The 16828-nt window shown below is 36.5% G+C and overlaps 1 protein-coding gene across 2 annotated transcripts in view; it reads left to right on the top strand.

Annotated features, from left to right (window-relative positions):
* Positions 1 to 1201: 1201 nt before the first annotated feature.
* Positions 1202 to 16828, top strand: part of hpse2 (heparanase 2) — an 85424-nt gene continuing 69797 nt past the window's right edge. Inside the window, exons 1-3 of one of the 2 annotated variants that reach the window (XR_014201714.1) lie at positions 1202 to 1671; positions 4577 to 4731; positions 6061 to 6222. Coding sequence is in view for 1 of the 2 variants with exons in the window: in XM_082154485.1 (XP_082010611.1) it covers positions 1421 to 1671; positions 4577 to 4731; positions 6061 to 6222 (568 nt within the window). In the remaining variant the exon portion in view is untranslated. The remainder of the gene's footprint in view (positions 1672 to 4576; positions 4732 to 6060; positions 6223 to 16828) is intronic. The other variant, XM_082154485.1, reaches the window with a different exon arrangement.

Below are 16828 nucleotides of genomic sequence, written 5' to 3' on the forward strand. Positions count from 1 at the left end.
ATTTTTGTTTCGTGATCTATAAATGCTACAGTTTACCTCCTTCCTGGCCCGAGAACCGATGTGAATAATTACCCCCGCAAAAAACACACATAAAAAATAATAATAATAAAAAAATAAAAAATAAAAAAAGATCAACTGGTCATTAATATTTCCTCAAGTGTTTTTTTTTCCCCTCGGAGAACATACATATCCCCAAACATGTAACGGTTATTATAGGTATATTGTATTTTATTCTTTCACTTATTTTATTATTTCCCTTACAGTAAGTAATTTCAAACAGAAAAATATATATTTGTGAGTGAGTGATACTTTTCAATACTGGAAACAGATACTTAAAAAAAAAAAAGTTGAATCCTGTATAACTTATTGAAAATTGCTTAAGTTATTTTGATTAATTAAAGCAATGTAAAAACATATGTGTATACACGTTGAATAACTGTAAGCTACCAATAACTGTTCGCATCAACATTTCAACTTGTAAATATCTCAGCGTAGACGAAAAACCTCAAAACAAGTTGTTTTGTCAAGTATGCGCAATGTTCATCAGCCAAACCAGATAATACACAACTTTAATACATTTTCCGTAAAACGTATTACATAGAAAACAAGTGGCAGTCATTCTCTATTTGCAATCACTCACGCACAAAAAGATCCCATTGTTCGAAGATAACGCCAACAACAGGAGTCAGGACTGCATTTTAAAATAACGCGAACAGTTGACTATGGCTAATGTGCTCATTTGAACCCTCACACTTTTTTAAACGATTAAAGGTTAAATGACATATTGTTTAGTATGCTATTGAAATTCAGTTCGATTAAGTCTACAGTCTTAAAAGAAAATCCCATTGGAACCAGAAAAGGCTTCATAGCTAGATTCCATAGGATAACTTTTTGTTTTGTTTTTAATAGTTCTTCAGAAAACAGCCATAAGCTGGAGTTAAAAACAAACAGCATGTGAAGAACCTATAATATAACATCAGTAACTTTTTAACTCCAAAGACCCTTGCAGCTATAAATGGTTGTGAAAATAAGTTTGTTTTTTTTTTTTGTTTTTTTTTTGGTGAAACAAAGAACCCCTGTTTGCTTCCATTTATTTATTTCTTATTTATTGTGCAGACAGAGACATTATGCTCCACACACCCCCACCAGAAGACGCTTCTGATAAATAAGAGTCATCTTACCTTTAAGAGCCGTTGCGTTACTATAGAGGGCGGTGCAGGGGCAGCAGTGTGATGGAGGCTGGCCCTCGGGCGTCAGTTTACTCCAAAACAGCTGAAGACAGGGGGGGCTGAAAGAGACACCAGCGATCCTCGCTCAAGGAGGGGCATAAAACACTTCAGGTGCTTTTCGATCGGGTTTTATAAGGAGATCTCTGCTGGATCTCCCTCACTGCGCTCCGCCCGGTGCTTGAGGACAGAAGATGCCCAGGCAGCTCCTCTGCCCAGTGTTCGGCTCGTCACTGTGGTTGGCACTGATACTCCAGTCTCTCATTCCCTCCGCCGCTACATACAGGAGACCAGTGTCCGGAGGGAAGAGACAGAGCTTTCTGGAGAGAACCTTGATTTTACTGGACGTCAATACTCGAAGCCCGGTCAAAGTTTTGAATGACAACTTCCTCTCGTTGCAGTTGGACCCGTCTATCGTAAAGGATGGCTGGCTGGACTTCTTAAGGTATTATAGTTTTTGCATTTGCATCCTGCGCATGGTGATGCTGATGTGTTTGTGTTGATTTGGGAAGATCGGAATTGCCTGCTGGAGAGGTCAGTATGTGTTTTGGACCAAGGTGGTTTAAGGCTGGTTGTCGGACTACACTCTTAAAAATAAAGGTTCCAAAAATTTTTTTTTTGTTTTTGTTTTTTTTCGCAACAATACCATTAAATAAACATTTTTGGTTACCCATTCAGTCACCAGTTCTTAAAATAACCTTCTTTTTTTTTTCTTATCTAAAGAACCTTATTCTATTATAAAGAAACTTTTGTGGAATGGAAATGTTCCATGGATGGTTAAGGTGCTTTAAGGAACCCTTTTTAGAGTGTAGCAACATACAATCTTGAAGTGGTTAAGCTTGACCATGATAATGACCAGCTAGAAACCATCTTCGATGTTCCAAACACAGCTACCCGGCTTAAACTGGATTTTCCAACAGGAACACGACTAGACATCAATCATTTTTTTTCAATAACACATATAGGCTACCCAAACACCTAATAGGCTACTGATATCTAATAGCATAGGCTACTACTTTTTAATCTATCAACCGCTCCCTTGAGTAGGCTACAAAATCCAGTATTTTCTAAAAGTAGGTTACCAGTTCCTTTTCCTCTTATTAGATGTTTAAACTTTTATGTTTGGTTGCACTTAGCTTTTCTGTACAGCTTAGCCTATAACGTTATCGTGTAAAACCCCATGCGTTTTCGCACTCATGGATATTTATTTTACGCGTAAAGTAGAATTCATCATGTTTACTCGCAATGCTTAAAACAACATCTGCTTAATCCCAATGAAACCGTGTTGTGGGGTGATGTTAGTCCATGATATATCTCTTAAGAGATTGACTCGATGAACGAATGCCTTTATATTAGAGCGTGAAACCTGAAAATACGCGCAGATTTGAATGGTTGTGTTAATTTGCACACAAGGGCTTGACCTGGAAGTGAATATGAGTGTCCCAGCCCCCAGAGGAGAAAAGACACAAAACCATTCGGAGAACCGAAATGTAAGTGTCTTTTATAGAACCTAACAGGTTTGAGTATCGATATAGTGTTTACTCCCGATGTATTATCGAATATTTATTATTGTGATTTATCAGGATGAGGTGTTGGAACGAATAGATTCAATAGAATTTAAGAAGTGGCCCACATAAATATGAACCCCATCTGCTGTCGTGGCATTATTGTTCGTTTTCTGTCGCGTAAAGTGCAAGTTACAGCAGATTTACGCGGTAGGCTATCGCCTTTAAAGGGGTTTTACATTGTGCGTAGGCTACTTAGTAGATAAGTCACATCCCGCTTTTATTTGGTCCTTGTTTCATTCCATATATATAATTAAACTAAGACACTTACCCACAACTTTGAGAATTATATTCCCCCCCACATCTTATTTGGTTTGAAAATAACCTCGTAAACAGATATGAAGTATGGGCCTAATACTAGTGATATTTGTAGCACGTTTAGCTCATGATATGCACATGCATACGTTCAAAATAAGGTTTCATAATGTTAATGCAATAGGTAACAATACCATAATCTCATATAAATGATATCTAAATATATTGCCGTTATATCGCCATTATTCCGCAGGAAGTTGCACTAATATTCTTTTTCTTTTAAACTTAAATTGTAGTTGTCATTGTCCAAAAATAACATGCTTATTTATTCATGCTTCATGCTCGGTCTGATTAAATGTATTAATTCACATTATTGGACGTGACAGCAGATACTTGCTCCAGTTTTCTGTTTGTCTCCAAAATGTATTTTCCAAAATTCAGTTTCGGCCCACCGACCAAAACGCAGGCTTCACCGATTATAGTTTGTGGCAATTTAGCTTGTTTTGCTGTTTCACAAAATAATATAAAACAATTCACATAGTAGCTTTATTTAATTTCATTTCAATACAATTTTATTTGATTTATTTGATGTTATCTGTTGTTGTTGTTTTTCGATTCTGGGTTCTCATAGGCGGAATATTTGCGCAATTTATAGGCCTTCTTTTATGTGCACCTTTTACGGCTTCTCTTTTTACGACTGGTACCTTATTATGTCTCATTATTTAGTAAAGCTCTAATAAAGCTGGTATTTATTTATTTCGAAAGAAACGAGCGTGTAGCACCACAGACTGCAGCTCTGTGAATAATCTGCTGTTGATTTCAGCACTGCGGCCTGAAACACAATATATTGTAAACTCACAATCCTGCTGTGAGTTTCCGAAAGACAGTTAAAGCACCAATCCAATGGCGACAACCAGGTCACTGCAGAAAAAAATAAATAGAATATTAAATAAATAGAATAAAGAGAAGTTTATAATTAATTATGAGTTTTAAAATAGGCTAATATTGCATAATTTTTTCTCGGGCCGGCATTACAGACTTTTACATCGTCAAAAGAATTAAGACAGTAGCACATAGCATAACGTATAGGTTATATGTGTTATAATATGTTATATAATGTGTTTTTTTTGTCTTTATATAATTTAAAAGGATAAAGATCATATATGAACAAGCCTTAAAAAGAAATTAGTGATTTTATTCAGTTTATTCTCCATCTTCACTCCAATGGTCTAAAATCATGAAGACAAGCTATCTTTGTGATTTTATGCACTATTCAATGTTTAATCAGGTAACTGAAATAACTTTCTTCCTATGGTAATGACTACTATATTTAATATGAGTAGCCTACTTTAGATTGCACACATGATGATGATTTTTAAGGGTTCTGTCAGGCAGAAACAGCTCTTTAAGGCAAGCACTGCTCATTTGGACTTTTTACAGTGTAGTTGTCTGCACAGTGATTCTGTATTAGCTCTATGGGTTTCTCTGAGAATAGCTGGATCTGTGATCTACATCTTTCTGTGTCCACAGCTCCAAGCGGTTAGTCACTCTGGCGCGGGGACTCTCTCCAGCTTATTTGAGGTTTGGGGGCAAACGGACTGACTTCCTCCAGTTTCATAACCTGAAGAATCTTGCGAAGTTTAGAGGGCCTGGACCGGACTATTACCTGAAAAACTATGAAGATGGTGAGGTCTAATTTGGTCATTTTCAATTAGGCAGGTATTTTGCATATATTATTGAGATGAAAAAACAAAAACAAAAAAAAAACATTTTTGTACCTCAGAAAACTTGATGAGGAAACAACACTTAACTTGTTAAAAGTTCCAGAAATACTATTTGCAATCATGATATTAAAGCTCTATGTGTCTTTCCATATGTGGACAAATTTGCATGCATAAACCTAAGATATATTTGAATAAATATTGATTCTTTCATTTAGTCAGTGCATGCCTTTTGAAATAGAAATGCCTTTTTAATTCTGAAGATTTTTTATCAATAAACACAGAACAAAAAGAAATATATTTTGAGTATCTTGAAAACACGTCCACAATGCAAACCACATGCATAGTGGGCGATGTGACCAAAAGCTTTTATCACAATTTGAGTAACTTTATTGCACAATTATATGATATCAACATTTTTGATAGCATTGAAATTTCATAATTATTGTCACCCAATTTCAATATCACAAAAAACTTTCAAGCTTACTGAATACAAGTAAACAGTGATAAAGAAAGAATAAAGAAACTAATAACAAGCATGTAGGAAAACAAACTAGAATAGAAAAAAGACACAAATTAAATAGACTAAATAAGCACTAAATACAAAGCTAGGCTACTACAAAAATTGTATAAAGTAATCAAATGTATAAAAACACTGCATAGTCTTCACTGTGTAAAGACTATGTAACTTATTAAAGTTACAAAAGTGATTCAGTGAAGAGCAGTGAGAGATTTTCTCTTTTTATGTCGTTTGATTAAATTTGGATGCTGTCACTTTAAGAGGGATTTCACGTATTCAGTATACGTGTGCACATTCTTTCACAACTGTTTACGTTAACTTAAGACATAAGTGACTGTGTTTACTTGCAAATAAAAGGTAACTTTGACACATAAATATACATTTAAGCGTTCAAGTCTAATTATTCGACAAAAAGCACTCGGTTCAGTTCTCACGCGCTTTAAGAGCAGCGCGCGGCTTCACGTGCGCGCACAGTTTATCTGACATCACCTGCATATAACGAAAAGAGTTGTCGTTCGCTGCTTAGCCTACTGTGCTTCAAAGGTTTAAAATAACTTTTTCTTTTTTTAAACGCAATACTTAAGCCCAAGGACAATGCTAACGATAAGCTTTCGTGACTGCGTAGCACATCAACGTCATGTGAGCGTTACCGTCCAAAATCTCTACCGGTTGACAAATGACGGTCGGTTAATCGTGTCTACCGGTATATCGCCCACCCCTTGCAAATACTCACAGAAAATAACTCCAAAATCATTATCGCGGTTTCCATGCAGACATAGTGCGCAGCGACTTCGCCCTGGACAAACAGAAGGGCTGCAAGCTGGCCAGCCACCCGGAGATGATGCTGGAACTACAGCGGGAGAAAGCGGCTCAGATGCAACAGGTCTTGTTGAAAGAACAGCTCTCCAACATCTACAGCGACGTTACATTAACAGGTAGGAGATTACAGCAACATGCATACTGAGCTAATATAGTGTATATTGGGTTAGGCTTTGTTTTTTGCCTCAAAGTTCAAATGTAATGAATTTGTGTTGATCAGTAGGAATCTGTAGTCCTGTACGGTTTAATGTAGCCTAATATATCAGGTGCGTTATGTCTGTGTTTATGTTGTTTGAACTATGTTGAGTTGTTTTCTCTCATTGACGTCCAGAACCATTGGTAGGCCACAGTGATGTAATTTGTTGCTGCTTGTTCCAGAAACGCATAGGTTTAAAATGATGAGAAGATCAGCCAAGCATATGGTTTTATTGATCACTTTCAACAGCTGTGCTTTGCCTGTTTGTAAATCCAGTGTCCAATTTCAGATTTCATAGTCACACACACAGACATCGTCCCAAATGTTCAGATCATTTTAGGGTGAATAATTGTTTGAAAGGCAGAAATCTCAGAGGACCTGTCAGAGACCTTTTGTAGTACCGAAAATGTCAGATCAAGGATAGAATGAAGCTGAATGATGACGTATACAAAAGGCCAGTGGAAACAACAGCTGACAATGATTTCAGAAAATGACACTTTGTGAAAGCACCCGTAGTTCTGAGAGGAAGAGCAGTTTTTGCATGCGATTTAAATCGGTGTCTTTTCTATGGATATTAATGAAGGTGATTCACAAACAAAAAATTTTTTTGTAAAAAGCAGTTTTGGTTGGATCAGGTGTGATATTTTGTTTGGGTGCATTCGAACTTTGCGGTGATTTCATACACTGTTGATGATGAATTCTGACACAACACTCCATGAAGGGAATTAAATGACATATTTTGGGGTTTTCCTTGACAGACTTGCTTTTTTCCCCCATTGTTTTATTATTATAATCGTTGCAGTAATCTCAATGTAAACTCAAATCACTATCAGGTACAGTCAACCGGAGCGAGATTATTTGTTTAAAGCAGATTTACTGTGGAAAGATTGTACTAAATTTTATGTCAGGCACTGTGCGAGTTCCAGTGCAGGTCATGCTGCACATTTTCTTATTAAAATTGATATACAAGCTCAGATGAGAGTTTCTGAACTGCTCTTGGCGTCAAATAGACCCGAATGTTGTTCATTCATGCCTAAACCGTTTCAGCAAAAAAGCACTCTTCTAACTTTCACCCGTATTTTCCAAACATCTTTTTACGCACATCTGCGTTTGACAGAGCGGCTGTAAGAGGAATTAGGACTAAACATACTTAGCAAAGGAATCTCTCTCGCCGTGGATCTCAGCATGTGTGCTGCAGCAAAAAGCCTGTCGTGTGCATGACTGATGGGTGAGAACGAAGACACCTGGGTGCATGGCACAGTCGGGTCTGTTAGCAATCAGGACGTCCCCTGCGCAGTCACTGGCAGGTGGCAGGGGAATTACAGAGAGATGTCCTGCCTCATCCATTTCCACACCGCACGGGTCGGCTTTTCTGACCCTTTCTCATTAGAGCTATCAGTAATAGGCGCGAAAGCCCCCTGCCAGTTAGAAAAAAAAAACGTGGTGAGACAAGCCCAAGGTCATTCTAGCTTTCACCTCTACACTCGCTACAGTGTAGTCCAGTTAAGTTAAAGCAAACCATCTGAGATAATTCGAGGTCAGGGCGCTTGAGAAACTCTCAAGTTGCTACATTTCCATGATACTGCTTGTTGTTTGAACTCCGCTTTCACTGCATTCTCTGAATTCAATCACTGTTAGTTTCTTACAATTGAATGTAGCTTTTAAAATTTGCAAATGAATGATAAAATCAAACCAGTGTCTGTTAAAGCAATTGATTTTTAACCCTGTAAAGCCTACTGTATCATATTTGGTATGCACATTTCTAAAGCTTTTGATCATGATCAAAACTTTACTGAAAAACCTGTTGCACACAATCTACTACTAGCCTTCTGTTTTCTGTTTGATAGGTCATGGGCCTATTGTTTTAGAAAGTAAAAGGCATTATGAAAACCCACCTTCAAGTTGCAGTACACTTTTTTTTTTTTGACATAAATCTTGACTTATTTTTATTAATCCAAAATCACATCCAAAATAGAAGTTTGTGTTTACATAATATATGTGTGTGTGTACTGTATATAATTATTTTGTATGTATAAATACACACATAGCGTGTATTTATCTAAGAAATATTTGCATGTACATAGTGTATACATAATTTATATATTCATATTTTATATATAAATAACAAATTTTACTTAAACATATATATATATATATATATATATATATATATATATATATATGTATATATTAGACCCTTTCCAAAAAATTAGAATATCATGGAAAAGTTCATTTATTTCCATAATTACATTCAAAACGTTAAACTTCCATAGATTATATATTCAGGGCCCACAACTTAAACGATTTCAAGTATTTAGTTGTTTATTTGAACATAATTTGGGCTTCCAGCTCATAAAACCCACGAAAACAGGATTTCAAAAAATTCGAATATTACATAAAATCACACAGTAATTACACAGTAATACCATGGTCATTGAACCAGGTTTTGGTTATTTTGGCAGTGTGGGCAGGTGCAAATCCTGCTGGAAAATGAAGGAAGCATGAAGTGCTCTGAAAATGTCCTGGTAGACGGTTGCATTGAGTGGACAGCACAGTGGACCAACACCAGCCGATGACATGGCTCCCCAAACCAACACAGACTGTGGAAACTTCACACTGGACTTCAAGCATCTTTGATTGTGTGCCTCTCCATTCTTCCTCCAGACTCTGGGACCTTGGTTTCCAAATGAGATGCAAAATTTGCTCTCATCAGGAAAGAGGACTTTGGTCCACTGTGCTTTATTAAATCCAGAGTCAACGCAGCCGTCTACCAGGACATTTTCAGAGCACTTCATGCTTCCTTCATTTTCCAGCAGGATTTGCACCTGCCCACACTTCCAAAATAACCAAAACCTGGTTCAATGACCATGGTATTACTGTGTAATTACTGTGTGATTTCATGTAATATTCAAATTTTTTGAAATCCTGTTTTCGTGGGTTTTATGAGCAGGAAGCCCAAATTATGTACAAATAAACAACTAAATACTTGAAATCGTTTAAGTTGTGGCCCCTGAATCTATAATCTATGGAAGTTTAACGTTTTGAATGGAATTATGGAAATAAATAAACTTTTCCATGATATTCAAATTTTTTGGAAAGGGTCTGTTTATGCATGTGTGTGTATTTATATATACAAAAATAATTATACACACTACACACACATATATTATGTAAACACAAACTTTTATTTTGGATGCGATATATATCGTGATTAATCGTTGCCCAGCACTACATAAAGTAAATGTAAAAATAACTTGGGTAGTTATATTATAAGATGAACAAAGATGTATTTTAAGATGAATTTAACATTTTAACACTCTGATATACTGGGTAAACCCAGCCCGATCTGCCGGCGATTTGATTTCGCCTTGCATCTCAGGCTGGAAACCTGTACATTCTTCTATCCTGCTTCCGTTACAAATCTGCGGGGACCAATCACAAACTGGCTTATCCACCTGGCGCGCTATTGGCGGGTTTAATCCAATCCAATTCCTTTTAACCTCTCGAAGATGCTCAATGGCTTCTTTAGTTTAGCAAACAAATCGCTCGAGTGGGTGTAAATACCACTCACTTTCATTTTTATTTTATTTCGCACAACCTGTAAAAATCGCTCGATGTCATTGCTGCTTCTGCAAACTGCTGATCAATGCTCCAAACATGTTTGTTGACTCGTTTCCTGCCTGGAGTTTTCGCTGCAAAGTACGTCACCTGGATCGTTGGTCTGATTGGTTGAAGGACTATCCAATTGCATACAGAGTCATTTGAACTATGCCCGTTGATCACGCCTCACCAGACTCCCCAGACTAATGTTCTATCTGATTATATTATTACATTATATAGATGACATAATATAAAATGAGAGGTTTTAATGTTAATAAAAACATGTAGCAAACAACAGAACTGAATTGGACACCCAAGGAAATGACAACACAAGGTTGGAATACAGATATGAATTGTTCGCAGAAATTGAATACTTAGAGTTGGAGATTTAAAACAATCGCAAACCAGAACGAGTGTGAAACATCAATCAAGTGCATTACTGAATTGACTAGTAATGGCCGGTGTAACTTTCACCTTTAAAGACATGTTGGAGCTTTTAACCATACATTTCATCCGTGTGTTAGTTTGAAGTGCTGATAGAGTCATGGATTCGTGAATATGCGTGCATTCATAACCCCACTACAGATCATTCAGTACAAGCAGACATATTAAATATGATAAATATCCACAGTACACCGTTCTAAATGACTTATCCGTGCTTTGCTCGTCACCCATTCCTGGAAACCTATCCACATGCATTGAGTGAAGTGTCAAATGATATGTTAAATTTATTAAAATTCCATCATGTCCTCAGAGCTCGGAGTCGGCTGTAGAGGGCTCTATAGTTGTCATCGTGTGATTCTCAGCATGTCTGAGGTCACGGTGCACTTTAGATCCATGTGCAGAACTACATGTACAGCCGGTTTCCCAGACTCTCAGGAGAGTGGCATTCATCATAAATAACTGTCTCTAAATCACGCGAATTTGCTTGCTTTCACTCTCTTGCGTTCTTCGGCTCGAAACTGTTCTCCTACGTCCACTTAGAGACACGAGGGAGTCTCTCTGTGTGATGCTAGCATGTTAAAATGCTGCATAGCTATATTCAAAGCTATTTCCTGCCCGTTTGCTCTGAGACAAATGACAGGAAGTTGTCCAGTGAGGGCAGTTTGGGTATTAGCTATAGCTGACGGTTAGCCTTTAGCCTCTCGTTTTCGTTGAAAGCAGTAACTGCTTGAGTTTTTGGTCCTCAAATAGTCATTAAAAAGTAAGGAAATGTTATGAAAATGAGCTAGAGGTGAGGAAACCTGTGATTCTTTTTCTTCTTTTTTTTTTGCACAAAGTAAACGCTTATATCTGAGAAAATGAGGAGTGGTTTTGACCAGATGCTGTCTGCGTCATTTGTTTTCCTTCTACAAGTGTGGGTAACATGCCCATGTTGTTCAGAACAGTTTTTTTTGGCTCGTGGAGCCCAACTTTTTGTCCAGTTGAAAACGTTTGCACCAGAATTGGGCGGTTATTTCATTGAAATGATTGCTGGAGTATTTTGATGAATACCGCATGGCAGAATTTGATTTGCCAGTCTTCCTGTCCTCTTCTCTATTCTTGTCTGACTGTGCTCAAAGTGACACAAAGAGTTTGGAGTCTTTTTCTCCTCCCCCAGCAGCAGTGAAAACACACATGTGTGCACTCAACACAAACACAGTGAGTGCTCGTAGAATAGTGTGCTAATGATAGATCTGAGGCTCTGACAGATGTTTCTGCCTGTGAAAGAAAACATGAGTTTTTTTTTTTTCTATATCTGAGACATTAAGCAGATACTCACACACATGCATAATATTCTCCAGAAGAGTTAAAGGGATAGTTCACCCAAAAAATTAGGAACAATTCTTTCATCATTTACTCTCTCATGTCGTTCCAAGCCCATAAGACTTGTGTTCATCTCCAAAAGAAAAATTAAGATTTTTGAATGAAATGTGAGAGATTTCTGTCCCTCCATTAAAAGCCTATTCACCCAAAACTCAGATGCCTGTTCATTAACTCCCTGGTTTCACAAACAAGGCGTAAACCCAGTCCTAGACCTACAATGCATGTTTGAGCTGTTTTTACTGAACACAACTTGCACTGGCATATCTTAAAATATTTCAGTGCCATTTTTTTGTCTCAAGATGCACACCACGACACCAGTAATGTTTTTTTCCTCTAAGGCACGTTAAAGCTACTTAAATGTCATAATTAAACTAAGGCCTAATCCTGGCTTAATCTAAGCCCTGTCTGTGAAACCAGACCTAAGAGATTTGTTAAATAAATCCATATGAATCCAAGTCTTTTGAAGAGACAGGATCACTTTATTTGATGAACAGATTTAATTTAGACTATACTATTATTCACATATAAACACCGATCAGCAAACATACATAAAGCATTCAAATATTGTAAAGAGAAGCTCAACTGTACTTGAGAATACAACTATGACGTGATAATAAACTTGGTTCTCGCGCGTCAATCATTGTGGTTGAGCTTGTTTACCATATTTGAGTGCTGTATAAACGTTCACTGATCAAATATGTTAATAAAAGTCTAAATTAAATCTGTTTGTCATAAAGAGATCGTGTCTCTTCAGAAGAGATGGATTAAACGATTTCTGTGGATTTATTTTACGATCTCTTTATGATCTCTTTATGAACGTTTTGAAGTGTCAGAGATTTAGGTGAAAACTAAGACCGAAATCTCACTTTCTCCATTCGTCTTGCGAAGATTAACATCTTATGGGTTTGGAACGACAAGAGGGTGAGTAAATGATGACAGAACTATCCCTTTGGGTGAACTATCCCTTTAAGAGCTGATTATTTATAGGTCATGCAAATAGTAAAGCTAATGAACAATATTCTGATAAGCATAAAAATGTATAGCATACAGCATAATTGCTGACTATTTTTAGTTGCTATAAAATGAAAGGATGTAACTATAATACAAATAAACAAAATAAGGCATAGCTTATTTTATTTTTCACTTATTGTTAGGCATTATTGATATTTTACAACCATAGAGTGAGAGTTAGAGAGATGTTGGCAAACATGGCGTGAACATTTACAATCTCAGTGTGTGGCATGAGTGAACTGAACTGTAAATAAATGAGACACTAATACGTATAACAGACTCTTCAGAATGTTTCCACGTTGCCCATTACTCAAGGCCTTGCTCTTCTAAACGACCATAAAACAACAACTGAACTGGAAAAATAAAATGTGCCACAACAGAAGGTTATGAAGACAGAGTGGACTCTAGATACATCTCATAAATGTAACAAGGAGCTGTCAGACTCGGACTGCGCTATATATTGCAATTTGCCAAATGAATTGATAAACTAGCCTTCAAATGAATTTGCAAGTAGAAACAGATAATAGCAGCATATTTACAATTTTCAAAATAATGAAAATAAACTGTGACCAAATGTTAAGAGAAAACAGATGTTTACAATGCTAGGAAGGAGACGAAAATCCCTGCTGGGTACACAAACGCAATCTAATAATGATGTTAGCGTCAAAATTATCGGATGTGTTTAAAATGGAGTTTCAGATCTTAAATGACTTGAAAATGAATTGCACTTTATGGTCCAGTGTGGATAATTTAATTGCAACCAAACAGTGTTATTATTGAAATGAATGAAGATGTTTTTGTAGGATTTCAAAACTGGACCCGCGGATCGATGCTAATGATTCTGTTATTTTTTGTCAATCTGTTGTAATTCAGAAGATCTTTGTAATATGTGGTGATCAAAGTATGATTCATTTGCTAGTTACGTCACATTTGGAAACTTAAGATTACCCTACTGTGAAATATGAGGTGGGCCAGGAGATTTTGTTTCAGTTTTGTATTGGAGAGAATGTTTCTACAAATTCTGAGCCAGGAGTTTGTGGGATTTGGAAGGGCCACATTTTACACTTTTGCATCAGTTCCCTTTAGTATCAAAATCTAGGAAATGAATGATGACATGATACATTAATCTACATCTCTTTGGTGGTTAAACCAAGTCACACATATTGGAGTTATTTGCCTGGCCTTACCATGCAACACAAAATACCAAATAATAATCCAAGATAATCCCAGCAAAGGAGTTCCCTTTCTTGCGATTGCTATAAAGCCATAAGCTTCCAGTCTTTGAAGTTTCCTTTTCATTTGATTCATTCATTTGATAGTGGTTTTTAAATGAGTCATTGTGCATGAGAATGGTCTGCACTGAAGCAGCTGCAGGTAGTTTAATACCACCCCTTCATAAACAAATATTAAACGGCTACAATTCCCAAAGACATCTGTGTTCTTACCACATACGTGTCAAGTGCTGACATGACTTAAACCTTTATTAAAAATCAATAAAGAATGTAATTGCATGAAATTCTTTAACAAAATCACCGTAGCAATCGCAAAATCTCAATGGGCTTGGTCCGTGAAACGCGAGCAGAGCAAATTTCTGTTCAAATCGTTTGCAAAACCATTGCGACGCAAATTACCGCATTTAATTTAATTGGATTCATGAATGTTTTACAAAAAGATTCGTTCTGCTTGCGTTTCATGACCGAGGCCCTAAGGATTTCCCACCACACACTAAAATGCCCTTATTTTCGTTCTTACACACAGATTTATAATTTTTTTCATTATTATGTCAAGTATCAAATTGCCAGATAAGTACAACACGTCTTTATTTCAACAGCAAATTATACACATCCGGAACTTATAGCTTGGAACGTGAGCTAATATAATCAAATAATAAATAAATCTCTGTGGAAGAACAAAATAAGTGTGCTTTCATGTTAACTTTAATGAAGGACGTATGTTTTGAACGAGGAATTGAAGACATACGAAGGCAAACAAATCTTCGTTTGTCTTCAATTCCTTCTTCAAAACATGCGTCCTTCATTACTTACAGACTTTTAGCACCTCCCTAATTAAGCTGTCAGTCGATATTCACAGGCTCGCCCCAGAGCACCATTATATTCAGTGTTTTTTAAGGAATTAGCACTGTTGGGCATTTTGTTAATAGCCGACATCACAAAGACCAAAGGGAGTGATTGTTGTGGCAGCTTGGCGTTATGCGAGGTGAAGTCTGGTTATATATTGCCGTAGTGATTTCACCTGGCAGCTTCAGTACTCTCAGCCTGGTTGGACATTGATTTAACTAGTTTTAATGTTCCAAGGACCATCTGGCTTCACCACAAGTTCACCCTGCGCGTTGAACTTTCTCCAGGAGAATTACATATGAAGTCAGGGTTGTGTGCCATTTAGAATTGAGAATAAGAGTGCTACTTCAGGTACTGAATTCAAGAAAAAAATAAATATGATTTTTAAACATTAGGATATACACACAAAACCTCCATATTTGCAAAGTGATTACACAACAACATTTTACACTTTTTCATCTGGCAAAACATCTATTGTAATGTTAATAAATATGTAATATAACAATAATTATTCATATTAATAATATTACAGTATGTATTTTATCAATGCTTTGGCTTTTTTGCAGCAATTTTTTATTGGCGTGCAAAAAAAGTATACAAACTAACTGACCAGATATGTCTCTACAGTGCAGGTTATTCAACATTATTTTTTTACAGTATATAAAACTATTCTGTTAAATGAGTGTGCAATACAACAGCACTCTTGCTTGTATAATATTCCTAAGTTATAAAGAATGTTTCATTGAGCAGTATATTGAATGTAGTTTTAAGAAATATTTCTAATCTGACACAATCTATTCTACATGTTGTCAAATTATTTGATGTAAGATATTTATGGGCATAAATAGTCCAAATTAATTATATTTATGAAGTGTAATTGAATCTTTTAATTTTATTTTCTTGGAACTGAAATTCAGTCAATTCTTCTTCCTGTCATTCCAATTCAAATTCCGGTTCAACATCCTGTGTGGCATCAAATTCCAACTCATTAATAGAAAGAGTCAATTTGTATTCTGCCCAACCCTGATTGAAATGTATAGGTTGTTTAGCTCACTAAAAGGCCTATTTCAATGAGAAAATGTAATGGAATACAATGAAATTTCCCAACCAAGTATACTTTAGTTAGATGGTCCACTTTAGACATTCTACTAACTGTACAGTAAGTAACTTTGCAACTACATGTAAAGTAACTCTTATTAGAGTATTAGTAGACTGTTAGTTGACTAATAGGTTAGGGTTACAGTAGGTGTAAGTAGAATATGTTGACATGTAGTTACTTATAGTCAGTAGAATGTCAAAAGTCGCCAATCTAAATAAAGTTTTACCCACAAGTTGTCAACAAAATGTATTAATTTTGTTGAATTTCTTTATTTTGATATTGCATTTCAGAATATAATGGTGTGGATTTTATTCTGCTTGGAGATCTGATCCAATGCAGGTCAAGGTGCAGGAAAGTAAGTGTATGTCAGTCTGCTATTTTCATATTCTGGCTGATCACAGGCTGCTGGCTCTGTCCTCCACGCTCTCATGCGCAGTTCTGTGATGTTTCAGACGCAGGAGAGATTTGTGGCTCATGAACGTCTCATCTGATTTGTGCTCTCACTCCAAAGTGTATCAGGTTACTCTTTTCTTGTGTATTTTTTTTTAATAGCACAGCTGCTGAACTCTTCTCTGGACTGTTCAGACTGAACAGAGACCCCAAGCTCAGTGGGTCTGCTGCAGAAATGTATTAAAACTGCCCAAAGATTTGGGAATTATGTGAGGAGAAGTCGAGATCTAGATGTTACCACCCGTGGAGAGGGTTTTATTCATTTTTATTTTCTTTGTCAGTAGTAGTTCTGCTCCTGCAACACTTGTCAGGGATCATTAATCACCCGGATGCTTCCCACTGAGGTCATTTTTTATTATAATTCTCATGTGTGATCTTTTGTCCCAAGATTAAATACTGAGGCCAGAATCACAACCAGGATTTGGCAGCCGGACATCACACATGAGCAAAATCTCTAACTGGACGCCTGACCAAATACTTAA

This window comes from Leuciscus leuciscus (genome assembly GCF_965113295.1).
Source record: "Leuciscus leuciscus genome assembly, chromosome: 22".
Lineage (NCBI taxonomy): Eukaryota > Metazoa > Chordata > Actinopteri > Cypriniformes > Leuciscidae > Leuciscus > Leuciscus leuciscus.